At 54.0% G+C, this 15,762-nt stretch overlaps 1 protein-coding gene across 1 annotated transcript in view; it reads left to right on the top strand.

Moving 5' to 3' along the window:
- sema6bb (sema domain, transmembrane domain (TM), and cytoplasmic domain, (semaphorin) 6Bb) overlaps positions 1–14,836 on the top strand; it is a 78,007-nt gene extending 63,171 nt beyond the window's left edge. The window contains 2 exon segments of the mRNA XM_035415969.1: positions 13,513–14,330; positions 14,332–14,836. Of these exon segments, the coding sequence (XP_035271860.1) occupies positions 13,513–14,330; positions 14,332–14,487 (974 nt within the window). The 3' untranslated portion in view covers positions 14,488–14,836.
- The last annotated feature ends 926 nt before the right edge of the window (positions 14,837–15,762 follow it).

Genomic DNA, 15,762 nt, shown 5'->3' with positions numbered 1-15,762 from the left:
CTCTCTCTCTCTCTCTCTCTCTCTTACTGTCATTAGCTTAAGTGGGAGATAGATGGGCGTCAGAAATCTGTGTGTCTCCTTAGTCTGAGAAGAGAAGTGTGCAGAAGAAAAAAATTGAGGTGGAATCGATTTTTAGTTTTTAGACAGAGCACCCCAGGCTCAATGGTGATGGAGTAAATGAGTGGGGGTTTGGGGGGGGGGGGGGTGGGGGCAGATCTGGTCTCAGAATGGGACAAGGGCCCTGAAGAGGTGTCCCGTAACCGCCACTGATCCCAATCCCAAATGTGTGACTTACACGGGCCACCTGATCAACCGCCCCACCCCCCCCAGCCAGCCCCCCTTTACTGTGAGAGGCCAGCAAGAGGGGGGTGTGGGACGGGGAGGGGAGAGGGGGGGTGTCCCATCGTCTCACCGTCCCTCCATCTCAGGCAGCTCTCAGAATGCTCAAGTCTGACCCTACTGTAGAATGGGGTGGGGGGGGGGGGGTGTGCAGGGGGGGGCGACTCTGTCACCTGCATTTTGTTCGCGGGCTCGTAGATCTTAATTAGCGGCAGTGTGCGCCGCGGCGAGCGGTGTGGCCTGATCTTCATCCTCCTCCTCCTCTGATGTGTCCGGCTCTTTCCCGATCTTCCTCCTCCTCTCTGATGTGTCAGGCTCTTTCCTGATCCTCCTCCTCCTCCTCTCTGATGTGTCAGGCTCTTTCCTGATCTTCCTCCTCCTCCTCCTCTCTGATGTGTCAGGCTCTTTCCTGATCCTCCTCCTCCTCTGATGTGTCCGGCTCTTTCCCGATCCGGGCCTCCCCCCCCCCCCCAGCGCTCGGCTCGATCAAAGCCGGGGCGGGGGAAACATCAGACGCTTTCATTGAAGTGACCCCGGGAGAGCCGCGCGCCGTTGCCGAGGGAGACGGATGCCGGAGCGCCGTATTGGCCCCCCCCCCACTCCCAACCCCCCCCCCCCCCCCCCGGGCGCGGTGAGGGAGCGCTTGAACATCCAACCGCGAAAACCAGCCGCGGTTCGGTAAATTAGCGCTGCTGTGGCTTCAGACCGCGGCCGCAACATTAAGTGTGTGTGTGTGTGTGTGTGTGCGTGTGTGTGGAGTGATGAATCTCTTCTCCGCTCGCTTTTACTTCGCTGAACCCTTTACCCCTCTAATGGTCGGCCCGGCGATGCCCGGGGCCACATTACGACTCACGGATACCGCAGATCTCCAGGCCTGCTTTCAGCCGAACCGGCACGTCTCCCAGCCTGCAACACATCTGCCCGGCTGAACCTCACAATTCACAAACTGTGGTGGTGCGGTCAGTGAAAAGAAAATGTATTTTTAAAGGTTTTTGGGATACTTTTTTAAACTCTTTTTCTATTGTTTTTCCCTTGGTGTGCCAATTTGCTGGTCAAGTACGTCGCAGTGTGCTCTGCTGGCCTGCGGGGGGAACAGCGGTAGGCCCGGAGCCTTCTCCGTGGCCATTACCGAAAACACGCCTTGTTACGAATCGCACTCTGTCTTTTTTCACCGTTTCTTTTTCCCGGGACTTGGCTTCGCGGAGAGGGTGTCAGTCATTCGCTCTCTTCAGCCTGGCGCTCGCCGATGTTTTTCTCTCGCAGTTCCGTTCGTTTCGCCGTCGGAACCCCTTGACCCGGAAGAGAAATGAGTGACGGGTTTTGACACAACGGGGGGGGGAAATGAAAATGTGCTGTCTGCGCGCGAGGGAAGTGGGGTGGGAGTGGGCATGAGCGTGAGCTGTCCCGTGAGATCCAGGCGCCCCGAAACTCGGGGCGCGCCCCCCAACGCAGATCAGGAGGGACGGTGGGAGTCTGTTTTGCTGGAGCGGCTCCTCGTCCACGGCAGCGCAGTTAAACCAGGCGTCGAACGGGCCGGACGGCATCGCCGCTGGAGAGAAGAGCCGCTTCGCGCCGTCATCCGCCGACCCCACCGTCGCCCCTGACCCCGCCCCCACCCCCGCCGCCACCGCCGTCGTCGTTCCACGCAATTGGGCCTCAGGCCCGTACCCGGCCGGGGAGAGATTGAAACGACGTTCCGAACCGGCGGCGTTCCCCAGGCGGGAGCGATATCAACCGAACCCCTCGCTCGCCTCGCTCGCCTCGCTCGCCCGCACGCCCGCACGTGCGGTCTGTAGCGTTCGGCCCGAGTGGAAAGGAAAAGAAAGCACTCCAGTCGTAATGACATACCTTGCCGCCGCCGCCGCCGTCGCTGCAGATGGAAGCAATTAAGGTGCTGTGAAAACATTTCCCCAAGTGGAAGCCCCGTGTTTTGACTGGGAGAACAGCGGGTTGCAATCTCAGCTTAATTGAGGTCCGTCGACACATCGGGGGGGGGGGGGGGGAGCGCCCGGGAGAGAGCGAGGTTCGCGTTCGGCGATGTCGCGTTCGACCGGCGACAACTTGTCATACGAGGACCGGGGGCGCGGGGGGGGGGGGGGGGGGGGGGGGGAGAAGCTGGTAACAAAAAAAAAAAAGAAATAATAAAAAACCTGTTGCAGCGTTAGCGACCACATCGGAATTCAATCAATACAGCCCAGCCGCTGCGTTTCTTACTTTCAGAGAGAGAAATGCGAGCGGACTCCAGATATTCACGTTCTAACGTGTTACCCAGAGCGAGGAGCCGCCCAAGCCCCTGAGGAGGGAGATGTTTTTTTTTGGGTGGTTTTTTTATTTATTTTTTTTATAATCGACCGCAGAAGTCTCCTTTGCATGAAAGCTCAGGGCCAAAACTGCCTCGTCTCACGGGCCGGGGGACCCCCGAAAGAAAAACCTTCCCCCCTGTCGCCGTTAGAGGGAGAGGGGGGGGGAGAGGAGGTGCCTCTGGCTGCCCAGCTTGTGCTCCACGCCGAATTCCACCGCCCCTCTTTCCCGGCACGCACGGGGAGCGGGGGGGGGGGGGGAGGGAGGGGAACGCCAGGCGGGACGGGGGAGAAGACATGAGGAGGTTCAGCTGTGACCTGCCCTGGAGCGGCTGACCGAGCCCCTTTGAAGATAAGGCGTCGGGTCTGCTCTGGGAGTCGGAGTGGGGGGGAATCGGGGGTGGAGTGTTGGGGGGGGGGGGGGGGTCTCATTTCGCGAGCAGCCAGGACGAGCAGAAATTTCGCAAAATGTGTCTTGTTACAACATACTAAAAAAAAAATTTCTCCCCAAATAAATGTAATCCATAAACTAGAAACAGAATGGCGGGGGGGGGGAACTGGCTTGGCGGCTTTGCAGGTGGCAAAGCGGTGCGCAGCGAACTTTACAGGAGGAAGAAAAGATCTCAGAAGGAGTTCTTTTAACTGGAGGAGGGCGTGTACGGGCCCTGCTGGACCCGTAAAGCTGATTTAGCACCGGGTCGTGCTGTGTGCGCGACCCGCACTGAGACGGGACGGGCGACCCGTGTGACACATGAAATATATGCACGCGTGTGCGTGTTTAACGGACACGTATGTGAGTTACTGCGCGCCCTAGGGTGTGAGAATGTTCTGGTGGGGGGGGGGGGGGAATGCGGAACTCCAGTAGGACCCCCTTTCTCTAACCCCCCCCTCTACTGATGGGGTGATGGGAACGTGAACCAATAATGTTTCTTCAGCCGGGACGGGGTTGAGAGATTTAGGGGAAGGCACAGCAGTCACAGGGAACCCCAACCCCCCCCCCCCCCAGAGCGCACATGGGGGGACCCTGCCCCAGTCCAAATGGACAGCATCCCAGGCCAAACAGACCGCGCCCCAGTCCAAACGGACCGTGTCAGCACGATGTGTAAAATGCCTGAGAAGTCGGTCCACACGTGTTGACTTACACTGCGGGGAGAACTCCAGCCTCTGGCACTCCTGATGGTATTTACACTGAAGGGGTGAGGGGGGGGGGGGTGTGGGTGTGGCGGGGTGGGAAGGGGGGGGGGGGTGGCGGCAGGGTGGGGAGGAGGGCTGGCAGGGTGGCGTAAATTCCACCGTGGTGAAATAGCAAACCCACCAGGAAGCGGAGGCTTATAGAACGCAGCAGTGTGTCGTGACTAAAATCACCTGCGTGTTCCACGCCCCAGCCCCCCTGTCGGGCCCCTTTTTAGAGGCTGAGGTGGTCCTGTCCCACCCGCGGGGCCAGTCGCCGTCACCGGGACTTCGATCCGGCGATCGCCTAGGCGACGGCTCAAATGGCGGCCGCCGTAGCGCACGGGCCCCTGGGGGCCCCTAATAAAGCAGCGCCGTGAATCATCTCACAGCGGGAGGGCGTCCCGTCGGCCGCGCAAGATTAGAGGGGGCGTCTGAGAATTGGGCTATGTGAGGAATGCCCTCGTAGGCACAGAGAGAGAGAGGGAGAGGGAGAGAGAGAGTGTGAGAGACAGAGAGAGAGGGGGAGAGAGAGAGAGAGAGAGATAGAGGGAGAGAGATAGAGGGCGAAGGAGAGAGAGACAGAGAGAGATAGAGAGAAAGAGACGGAGAGGCAGATAGAGAGAGAGAGGGAGAGAGTGTCAGAGAGACAGAGTGAGAGAGGGAGAGACAGAGAGAGAGAGAGAGAGAGAGAGAGCGCCTCTCTGTACTGCTCTGGCGGTAGTGGTGCGGTTGGGACTTTTCATTACCTGCGTCTCATAACTCAGCGGCCGGGGCAGGGAGCAGATTCACTCACCCGGGTGTGTGTCTGAGCAGACGGGCCGCAGGCCCCCGGCCCCCGCCCCGGCCCCGCCCCGCTGGTTTAATTATTTCTTTTTGGCCTCCAGAAATGTGTAATAAGACAGGAGTGAGGGGGAAAAAAAGCACTAATGCAGTCACGTTAACCGAATACAAAAATAAAAATTTGTGTTTTTTTTTTTTTTTTCTTTTTTTTTCCCCTCCGGTCGTTATATATATAGCAGCGGGCGCTGTGCTGACGCCTGGAATTTATGCCCCCGGCATGTGAGAAAGATTACGCTGAAGATTATGAGGGTGTCACATGATTCGAGAACAAGCGGACTTAACCCCCGAGTGGGTCGTTTAGCTAATAGTGGTGCCGCCCTTTTTTTTCTTTCTTTTTTTTTGGAGTTTGTGGACCGTGACACGTGCTTTCTGTTATTGCTTTTCGTCACGTTTCCCTTTCTCTCCTAAATTGGGGATATCAGTTACGAGAGGGAGGCAGAGAGAGGGAGAGAGGGAGGGAGAGAGAAGGTAGAGAAGGGAGAGAGAGAAGGAACGAGAGATAGGAATGGAAGAAAATAGGAGAGAGGACAGTACAGAAAGAGAGGAGCAGAGAGGTATTGAGAAGAGAGAAAGAGAGGAGAGTAGAGAGACAGCAGAGAGAAAGAAAGGGGAAAGAGAGGAGAGAAAGAAGAAAGCAGTGAGAGTGAGAGTGCTTGTTTGCTTTGCTTCATGTACCTTAGCAGAAATGTGCTCCACACACACAGCCTCAGAGTGTACTTAGTCCAGCTGTCCCATTAGTACAGCTCTGGAGACGCTGGTACTGAGTGCAGCTCTCCTGTTAGTACAGCTCTGGTGGCACTGGTACTGAGTTCAGCTGTCCTGTCAGTACAGCTCTGGTAATGCTGGTACTGAGTGCTGCTGTCCTGTCAGTACAGCTCTGGTGATGCTGGTACTGAGTACAGCTGTCCTGTTAGTACAGCTCTGGTGGCACTGGTGCTGAGTGCTGCTGTCCTGTCAGTACAGCTCTGGTAATGCTGGCGCTGCAGACACTGAGGCGTGTTGTGGCCCCAGGCTGAAGGTTCGTGTGATGAGAAATACATGCAGCCCTTTTTTTCTCTCTCTCTCAAATTTATACCAGCAGGCGACGGCATGTTGGATAACGTGCTCTCAATTAAATGTAAATTCTCTCCGTGTCTTTCTCTCTCTTTGCCTCTCACTTGATCTCTTTCTCTTTCTCTCTCGCTCTTTCTCTCTGCCTTTCTAACTTGCTCTCTGTCTCTCTCTCTCTCTCTCTCTCTTGCTAACTGTCTTGGTCTCTCTCCCTCTCCTTCTTTTCTTACCTTTTCTCTCGCTCTCTCTTTCTCTTTCTTTCTCTACCTCTGCCTGTCTCTCTCACTTGCTCTCTGTCTCTCTCTCTCTCTCTCTTGCTCACTCTATCTTGGTCTCTCTCTACCACTTACCCTTTCTCTCTTTCTCTCCCTGCCTCTCACACCACCGACCCCCAAGGTGCAAACTCCGCTCGTCCGCAGTATAATAAAACAGTTCTCGTGACACATTATACCGCAGCGGTCCACACACATGCAGGCAGGTGCTGTCCATGCGCATAAACTGGGCCCAATCCCCACCAGCACCCCAAAACCACCACCACCCCCCCCCCCCTCCCCACCCCCCCATGCATTCGGCCGTGGTTCAAGCGCAACCTCAGCCCATCTGCTGTAATCACTGCTCACAAAAATGCCATCAGTGCCTCTTTCTTTTTAACGGGGCAAGGAGGCCAGCGTCAGCTAGCAACGCACTCTGCTGCTGCACCTAGAAAATCTCGTTGTTTCGTGTTTCGAGAAAGCGTGCAATTTTGGGACGCTCCCTACAAATGAGTACAGATTTGAGATTGAGCATCTGAGCGTTTTATTTATTTATTTGTTTATTTATTTTCAGGTCCCCTGCCATGGGATTCATTCTGTATCTGTGGTTATGTTATGATTGATGTGTATTATGACAGAAGAGATATATTAATAGCTTAATGACTAATTTTTGCCTTTCGCTTAATGACTAAAATGTGAGCTAGAACTCCAGAAGTCCACTTTAACTTCAATTTAACTGAGCCTGTGGTTTTGATAATGAGTTGCGTGAAAATCTTCTCTTTAAAAGTGCCCTATTATCTGTTGTAAATGTGTGCGTTTACATGTGTGTACGTGCGTGCAAGCGTGTGTGTGTGTGTGTGTGCGCGCGTTTATGTGTGTGTGTGTGTGTGTGTGTGTGTGTGTGCGTGCGCGCGCACGCGTGCGTGTGTATGTGTGTGTGAGTCTGAGGCAGAGGAATGTTCTGGAACACAGGCAGCTCCCCTGGTGGCGATCGCCCCCGGCCGAACAGAGCCCTCTGCAGTCTGCCCCCCATGGAGAGACAAGCCAGCGATCAAAGGGGAAGAGAGAGAGCGAGAGAGAGAAGGAGAGAATGAATGAGGGAATGGGGGGGAATGGAGTATAACGAGCAGACTCGCTGAACCAGAAGCACAGGCAACACATTACAAACCAGGGCCTGTTCACCCACACACACAAACACGACACACAGGTACCCACATACAAGTACACACAAACACACACACAGGTACCCACATACAAGTACACACAAACACACACACGTACACACACACAAACACACACACAGGTACCCACACACAAGTACACACAAACACAACACACAGGTACCCACATACAAGTACACACAAACACACACACAGGTACCCACATACAAGTACACACAAACACACACACAGGTACCCACATACAAGTACACACAAACACACACACAGGTACCCACACACAAGTACACACAAACACGACACACAGGTACCCACACACAAGTACACACAAACACGACACACAGGTCTCCACACACAAGTACACACAAACACACACACAGGTACCACATACAAGTACACACAAACACACACACAGGTACCCACACACAAGTACACACAAACACGACACACAGGTCTCCACACACAAGTACACACAAACACACACACAGGTACCACATACAAGTACACACAAACACACACACGTACACATTCAAGAGGAGACAGAGAGGCATACAGAGGCATCTTTTCCATTTTTTTCCCAACATTGCCATTTCAGGTGTGAGTGTGTGAGTGCTTGTGCGTGTGATTGTGTGTGTGTGTGTGTGTGTGTGTGTGTGTGCGCGTGTGTGTCCTTCTGACACGGCGCGTGGAAATCGATACTTTTTACTGCCAAACAGGCGGCCAATTTGTGAGCACAGGCAGAGCAGATCCATACCCTGTCAGAGTTTGTTTTTAATGAAGAGAATCTTAAATAAGAGACGCAGCGAGAGGGCTGTTTCATTATCACACCCGTCCAGTGCTCTGGAGAGAGGAGAGAGAGGAGGAGGAGAGATAGAGAGAGAGAGGAGGAGAGAGGAAAGAGAGAAGTGGAGAGAGAGAGGAGGAGAGATAGAGAGTGAGGAGGAGAGAGGAAAGAGAAAGGTGGAGAGAGAGAGGGGGATAGAGAGAGATGAGAGAGAGATGGAGAGGGGAGATGAGAAATGGAGAGAGGGGTTGAGAGATGGAGAGAGGAGAGAGAGATGGAGAGAGAAGGAGAGAGAGGAGACGAGATGGAGAGGGGAGACAAGAGATGGAGAGAGGGGTTGAGAGATGGAGAGATAGAGAGATGAGAGAGAGGAGGAGAGAGGAAAGAGGAGAGAGACGAGAGAAGGGCTGAGAGATGGCGTGATCGGGGTGGGACACCCGTCCCAGGAGGGAGAGGTGGAGACTGAAGCCCAGCCAGAAAGGACAGGGGAACGGGTGGCGTTTTGGGAAATTGGTGGGGGGGGGGGGCGAGGGACTCCGGCTCCCCAGTGGGACAGGAAGTCTCTCTCTCTTGGTTGGTTTTTTTGGTTTATTGTCTTGATTCTTATTCTTTTCTTTCCAGTTTTATATGTTTGAAATGGTTGGATAACAATAATTGTGTGTCTCCTTCAACTGTCAAAACAAAGGGGAATCAAAGGTCTCTCTCTCAGCTCTCTCTCAGTTCTCTCTCTCTCTCCCTCTCCCTCTCTCTCCCTGCTGTCCCTCTCTCTCTCCCACTCTCTCTCTGCTCTCTCTTTCTCTGCTCTCTGCTCTCTCCATCTGCCTGGCGATTCCAAGCCCATCCCAAACGGAGGTGAAGTAAAAGCTACAGTGACGACGCGGGCTAGCCTAGCGGCCTTGCCCTTGCTCAGCGGTCACGGTGGGGGGGGGGAGAGAGTGAGCGAGCGCGTGGAGCTCTTCCTGTCTGTCTCTCACGCTCCATATTGACACACCCCCACCGCCCCCCCCCCCCCCCCCCCCCCCGAGCCCTGGCATCCAGCTCGCCCGGTCCCGCCAGCTGTCGTGTCGTAATCTCACAGCCGCTCGTCAGAAACCGTTTCGTTTCCCCGCCGAAGACGCGCGGTCAGTGCTTTTCCCGCCGGGTTTTGATCCGAGATGCAAAAAACGGAAAAAATGAGAGACTGACTGCGTTTCGCTGAAACCACAGGCACATGGAAACCCCCCCCCCTCCCCCCTTCCCCCCCCATCTGTCAGTTGGGTCCATCAGTTTTTTTAAACCGCTTATTCAGGATTGTGGAGGGTGGGGGGGTGGGGGGTTGTCTATCCCACCTTGCACTGCGTGAGAGGCAGGAATGCACCCCTGGACGGGTTGCCAATCCATCGCAGGTCCCGCACACCGCTCACTCACACATTCATGCCCACGGGCGTGTTAGGCTCTCCAGTCAGCCTGACCTGCGTGTCTATGGTCTGCGGGAGGAAGCCGCCGGAATCTCTCAGTTGGGTAGGAATAAAAAAAAAAATATTGGCCTGTGTTAGATTTTTTTTTAAAAAGAATGTTTATATGAGATTCTTGTTTCTGATACTTTCAAATCCACCAAGCTGTGAACCCATTCATTACCCTCCCATTTTGTCCTGAGCCCTAGCCGCGGTAAATAAACAAAAAAAAATAAAAAATCACAGCAACGGGCGATCCGGCACCAGTGTTTACGCAGCGGTGTCGCACGCCGGAATGACACGGCGGGGAACGGGGAACGGCCGAAAGGAGAAACATCAAAAGCGTATTTCGTGTTACGGTCAGCGAGTTTTTTTTTTTTTTTTTTCTCAACCCTTCAAGGCTTAAAGATCATAAGTAGCCGTGTGATTGGAGCGTTCTTAGCTGAACATTCTAATGCTGATGTAACAATCACTGCTGATCGATGAAAGCAGAGTTCTAGAACACTCAGAATATTGAAAAAAAAACATTCCAAAAAAAAAATATATATATATATTCGTCAAAGGGTTAAAATAGACGTGAGTGGTGGACAGAATGTGCATACAGAGAGATTCGTTGTTTTGTTTGGATGGAGATGGCAGTGCTTTGTTTATTTTCCTGGCGTGGGCTCCAGTGTCACCAAATTCAGTGAAAATAAACAAAAATAAATTTCATTGGACGGCTGTGCGACCATGGCGATCAGGAATGTGAGCCGTTCTGTTGGTCGACTGTAACCCCCCAGTGAATATACACAGTAAAAAGTCTGCTATGCATTTTAAAATGGAATTCTGGCTGAATGTCTCTTCAAATAGCATTAAGAATCCTGCTTGAATCCCAGCAAAGATTCTAATTTAGTCACATGCACCGATTGGCCTTCCTGGCGATAGGCTACCGTTCATTCAACCGATCTCAACTCAACGGGTGTGCAGCCATCCTGGTTTTTGTGTTCCTATGGTAACGGTGTCACTCGTCTTCCCGGGTATGAAAGAGCAGAATTTATTTTTATTTTTATTTTTATTTCACCTTTATTTCACCAGGCAAGTCATTAAGAACAAATTCTTATTTTACAATGGCGGCCTGACAAGCCACTGAAGGAAAGGGGAGGTGGGCTAGAAGATAGAAGCATTTTAAAAGCACAAAATACGTCAATAATAACAAACTAAACATGGGCACATGAAAACACAGGCAAGCAAACAATAGTCAACAAACGAGATATGGGGAAAAATTTAAAAACCAAAGAGTGTTTTGGGGATATTACATGGTAGAAAAACAGTTGCAGGAATCAGTGAAAATGTCTGAGATGGCATGTCTGAAGGCAGAAATGGTAATAAATTCATCCAGTTTTAGGGTTTTTTTGCAGAGCATTCCAGTTGCAGGCAGCAGCGGATTGAAATGATGCGAGACCGAGGGAGGTGTTGGTTTTGGGAATTTTTAATTGGATATTAAAGAGGGCGCCTGTAAAAAAAATAAAATAAAATAACCTGAAGTGCGTTTGAGACGAAATTCCATCTGGAAAAAGACGGGCGGCGGGGCATGCCTGACGGACTGATGATGGGATTCCGATTGTATCTCGGTAACGATGAGGATCTTTGGGAGATGCTGTGCCTAAGGCAGTCTGGGGAGAAGCGGAGAGGAACTGAGAAAAGAGGGAGAGGAAGTGGGGTCCGTGGGGAGGTGCGGCTCATCCTAGGGGGTCTTCCGATGGCGTCTCCCAGACCTGGGTCAAATACGTATTTGTTTTAGATTCAAATACTTCGCTTCACTTTACTGATCCTGTCTGGTGTATTGGAACCAATTAATTACTCTCAAAAAAGTGCAAACCCCGACTTCTGGTCATATTGGCAGGCTCAATTACACCAGGCAAGATCAACAGAGCACAGAAAAGTATTTGAATCCAAAACAAATACGTATTTGAATCAGGTCTGGCATCTCCTCAGCGTGGGGGTGCCCCGTTTCCAAACCTACGCTAATCAGACTAGGCACAGTAGGCTCCGCCCACCTTGTGAAACTCAGTGACAAATAAAATGATTAAATCGTGTGCATGACTGTTCGTGAGATATCTTTATTCTAGCCATACATTTTTCAGCCTAGCATGAATGTTTTGCATGTGACGTGTGGATGCACAGTTTGGAAGGCACAGAGTACGACGCACCTTTAAAACCTTTAAGATATGAGAACTACAAATATGTGATTGGAATGTTCTGAACTGAACATTCTAATGCTGATGTCACAATCACTGCTGGTGACTGAAAGCGATGGAGTTCTAGAACATCGACTCAGAATTTTTGGACAAAAAAAAAAAAAGCATTCCAAAAAACCTGCTCTTCAAAGGGTTGAGGCCTGGGGTGTTCTGTGAGTCCCCCCCCCCCCCCCCCCCCATCAGCCTTTTCCACTGGATTCTGTTCTACCAGTGCACACGTGTGTAATGTCCTCTGTGCACTGAGATCAGTGATGGCGAAGATGCCCTGTGCCCTGTGGCATTTTATAACGGAGTGCTGGAATGGATTTGACACTGGGAGTGTTGCTTTTGGAGCTGGCCGACTCTTGGCAGGTTGGCAGGCTTTGTCAGGCTGCATCGTCGATCCTTCAGTACAGACGTTTAAAACCGGTATCGTTGCCGTGGGAATAATCCGCGTGCCGTGACTTCGGTCCGGGTGAAGAATGCCTTCTTTCACACGGCCCGGGACTGCCAATTAAGCTCCCGTCAGTGGGGTCCACCTCCAAGAGATTGTCTCCATTCATCCCAATTAAAGATAATTTGTCAGACCGTAAAAATTTACTTTTTTTTTTTTTTTTTTTTTCGGGGGGCCCATGCATCACAGGAATTTCGATTTCCCCTCTGCAGGTGAGAGAGAGGGGTCCCCGGAAAATTGTTGCTTAACGACGCTCATCCGTTTCCTCTGGATCGTGATCCATCCTTCTTTCCTTCTTCCTCCTCCTGCAGCTGCTCTGCCTTTTCCTTGCCATCGTAGTAATTTGAGAAAACGTTTACTGTGTTTGTTTTGGCGTCGCTGAAATATTTCCCAGTTGGACCTTCTGGCTCAGCGTAAGCGCTTTGTTTCCACAGGCATCCCTCCCTCGAGCTTCCCTCTACAAAGACATTCTTTTTCTCTCCTGACATTTTCTTAATTGATCCGTCGCACAATTTCTTTCTTTTCTCTCGTATTTTTTACATAATTCATTTGGGTTTCCGCTTCAGAGCAGCTGTGTGGCGATGCCTTTATTTATAAAAATTTTTTTTGGAGGGAGGGGAAAAAAAAAACAAATGCAATGTTGAGGCGTGGACTGGAGCAGCGCCACGCTTCTACCCCTCTGCCTCCGTGGGAGGGAGCTCGGAAAAGGGGGGGCGTTCCGCGCGGTCCGGTTAACCGACCGAAAGTAGCCCTGCGCTCCGGAATTCCAGAGACGTCCTCAATCAGGAAGACAGTTATTGCGAGCCATTAAAAATTAGGAGGCAATCGGCGGTCCACTTTGGGTAATGAGCACAAATTGACCCTTACACCCGAAAGCCAGTCCTCCTTTTCGGTGCCTCCCGGGAGCAAATTAGCCCCCTTATTTTTTCCCTTTAATTGGAGCCAAAATGGGGCCCGGAGACTGCTTAGCGAAGCCGAGCGAGCACGGGGGGGCTGTGTGCGGTGCACCAGGTGTGCGGGGGGGGGGGGGGGGGACGCCATTTAATTTAGTTGAAGTGTGTTTTTTTGCATTCCGGTGATGCGGGTCCTTTCAGGTTAATAATCCTGCGAGCGACGCTGCCACCTGAGCCACTCCCGTTGCTGGTTCATACCTCGGGTTCGTTTGTTTGTTTGCGTTTCGTGCCGGGACACATTTTAATGTATTTTTGAGAACCCTTGCAGATGTGGTGACCTCATTCTCTCTCTCTCTTTCTCCCTCTCCCTCTCTCTCTCTCTTTCTCCCTCACTCTCCCTCTCTCTCTCCCTCCTTCACCCTCCGTCTCTCTCTCCCTCTCCCTCCCTCCCTCTCTCCCTCCCTCTCTCTCCCCCTCTCCCCCTCCCTCTCTCTCTCTCTCTCTCTTTATCGCCCTCTCCCTCTCCTTCTCTCTCCCCCTCTCTCTCTCTCTTTATCTCCCCCTCTCTCTCTCCCTCTCTCCCCCTCCCTCTCTCCCCCAGGTCTGCTGCAGGAGACCTTTATTGAGGAGCCGGACGGCCTGGTGTCGGTGAACCTGCTGGTGCTGTCCGCAGTTTCGGCCTTCGCCACCGGGGCGGCGCTGTCGGGCCTGGTGGTGTGCTGGATCATGGGCCACAAGCACCGGCACCGCTCCCGCAGCGGGACGGCCGTCCCCGGCGGGCGCCGCAAGGGGGACAAGGAGCAGAGCATGCTGGGACAGGGCGGGGGCGGGTCGGTGATGAGCGTGAGCCGGTCGGGCGGGGGCAGCGAGGGGCGGCGTTCGCAGACGGAAACGCTGTTCGTCATGCCCAACGGCTGGGCCCGCGGGGAGCTGGACCTGCTGCCCACCCCCGAGCAGACCCCCCTGCAGCAGAAGCGGCCCCCCCCGGGGCTGCGCCTGACCGACTCCGGCTGGGACCAGAGCCAGACCTTCCTCAACACGGCCGGGGCGCCCTGCCCCCAGAACCCCCACCCCTCCTCCGTCATCTACCTGAGCTCCAAGCTCCTGCAGGGCGGGGGCGGGGGAGGAGGAGGAGGAGGGGGGCGGAGGGAGGAGCCGGGCGACCCCGCCCAAACCGCCGAGCGGCAGCACTACCTCTCCCTGGCCGGCCACCACCACCGGGGGGAGGGGCAGGGAGGCGGGCGAGCGGGCGGGGCCCTGCGGAACTCTGCGGGGGAGTACGCGTACCCCGCCACGCCCCAGGAGTCCCCCGACCGCAGGCGGGCCGTCTCGGCCCCCAACACCCAGCTGGACTTCGGGGAGCCCCTCCACTGGGGCCCCGAGGCCTTCAACTTCAACAGCAACAACGCGGCCCCGCCCCCCCCCCGCGGCCCTCTGCCACTGCCCCGCCCAGCGGCCCCACTCGGGCCTGGCCCGGCCCGGCCTCCACGGCGCCCCCCGGGGGCTGGGCGACATGGCCGACTACAGCCGTCTGCTCGTCAAGGGCGCGGGCGAGCGGACAACCACCAGCCAATGAGGGAGCAGGAAAAAAAGAGAAAAAAACAGGGGCTCCTCCTCTTTTTGAAGTCATAAAGCCCCAACCCCTTCCTCCCATGACCCCGCCCCCCTCACACACACACACTTGTGTCTCCCTGGCAACTGGAACTTCCCCGAGACTCCGCCTCCCCCTCCCCGTTTGTCCTCTCTCGCTGTCGTTCGGTGTTCTCGCATCACCACGGCAACTGTGACTGTAACTAAGAGACCTGTGTGTGATGGAGGGGAGAGCAGGGAAGGGTGGAGAAAAAAAAATACGCTAGAAAATATATTTTATTACAAAAGTACAAAAAATTACAATATACCTCCCGGAATAAATGTATCTTTAAAGTTCAATCGAAAATGGTGGGGTCGTGAGGACACGTTGCGGGTGGCACAGAGGGTGCACAGAGCCCGTGAAGTACGTACATGCCAACGCACGTCCAGCGTACGTGCATTTGAGGCACTGCCCCGACCACGCAGAGGGGAGCCCGTGGACCAGGGGGTGCCCGTGTGACCTTGTCTCTAGTTTGGGGAGTTGCGTTGCTTCGTACCATGTGCTGCTGGTGTTGGGTGGGCGGGGGTGGGGGGTGGAGTGTTTTGGGGGTGGGCCTGGAGGAGGGCGACGCAAAAAGGCCTCCCCACTGGCGCCGGGCCTGGCGAACCGCACCGCGGACGTGAAACGTCATCCTGCTTAGCTCGCACGCCATTGGCTGGAGGACGCGTCACTCGCACGCGCTCTCCCGGATTTACCAGCAGGCCCCGCCTCCTCCTGTCTCAGTATATAAGGAGCACCGGAGAACTCGACTGACGAGCGGCTGACTGGCTGCGGGAAAAACGGGGACGACGAAAACGCGCCCAGACTTCCTGTCTCTATGTGAACATGGAGCTACAGTACACTCATGTATACACACACACGGACGCACACACACACACACACACACACACAATTACACACGCTGGAGATAACATGCTTTAAGGAAACTGCTTGTGTAAATGGCAGCAACATTTTTAAAATGTGCTTGAAGGCAATCCTGGAAACATAAGACACACACACACGCGCGCGCGCACACACGCACACACACGCACAGCGTGGCGTCTCCTGTGGGCTTTTATAGAGTCTGTGAGTCACAGCGGGCGTGTGGGGGCGATAGCAACACGGGGTCAGTCGTGCCCTGCGGTCTTCTCCACGGTTACCCATCCGTCATCACCCCCCCCTCCCCCCCCCAGAAATGACAGGAGAGGAGAGGGGGGGTGCTGGAGGGCCCCAGCGGGACGG

The sequence above is a fragment of the Anguilla anguilla genome, chromosome 4 (genome assembly GCF_013347855.1).
Source record: "Anguilla anguilla isolate fAngAng1 chromosome 4, fAngAng1.pri, whole genome shotgun sequence".
NCBI classification, from domain to species: domain Eukaryota; kingdom Metazoa; phylum Chordata; class Actinopteri; order Anguilliformes; family Anguillidae; genus Anguilla; species Anguilla anguilla.
This window is presented reverse-complemented; position numbering and strand designations above follow the sequence as displayed.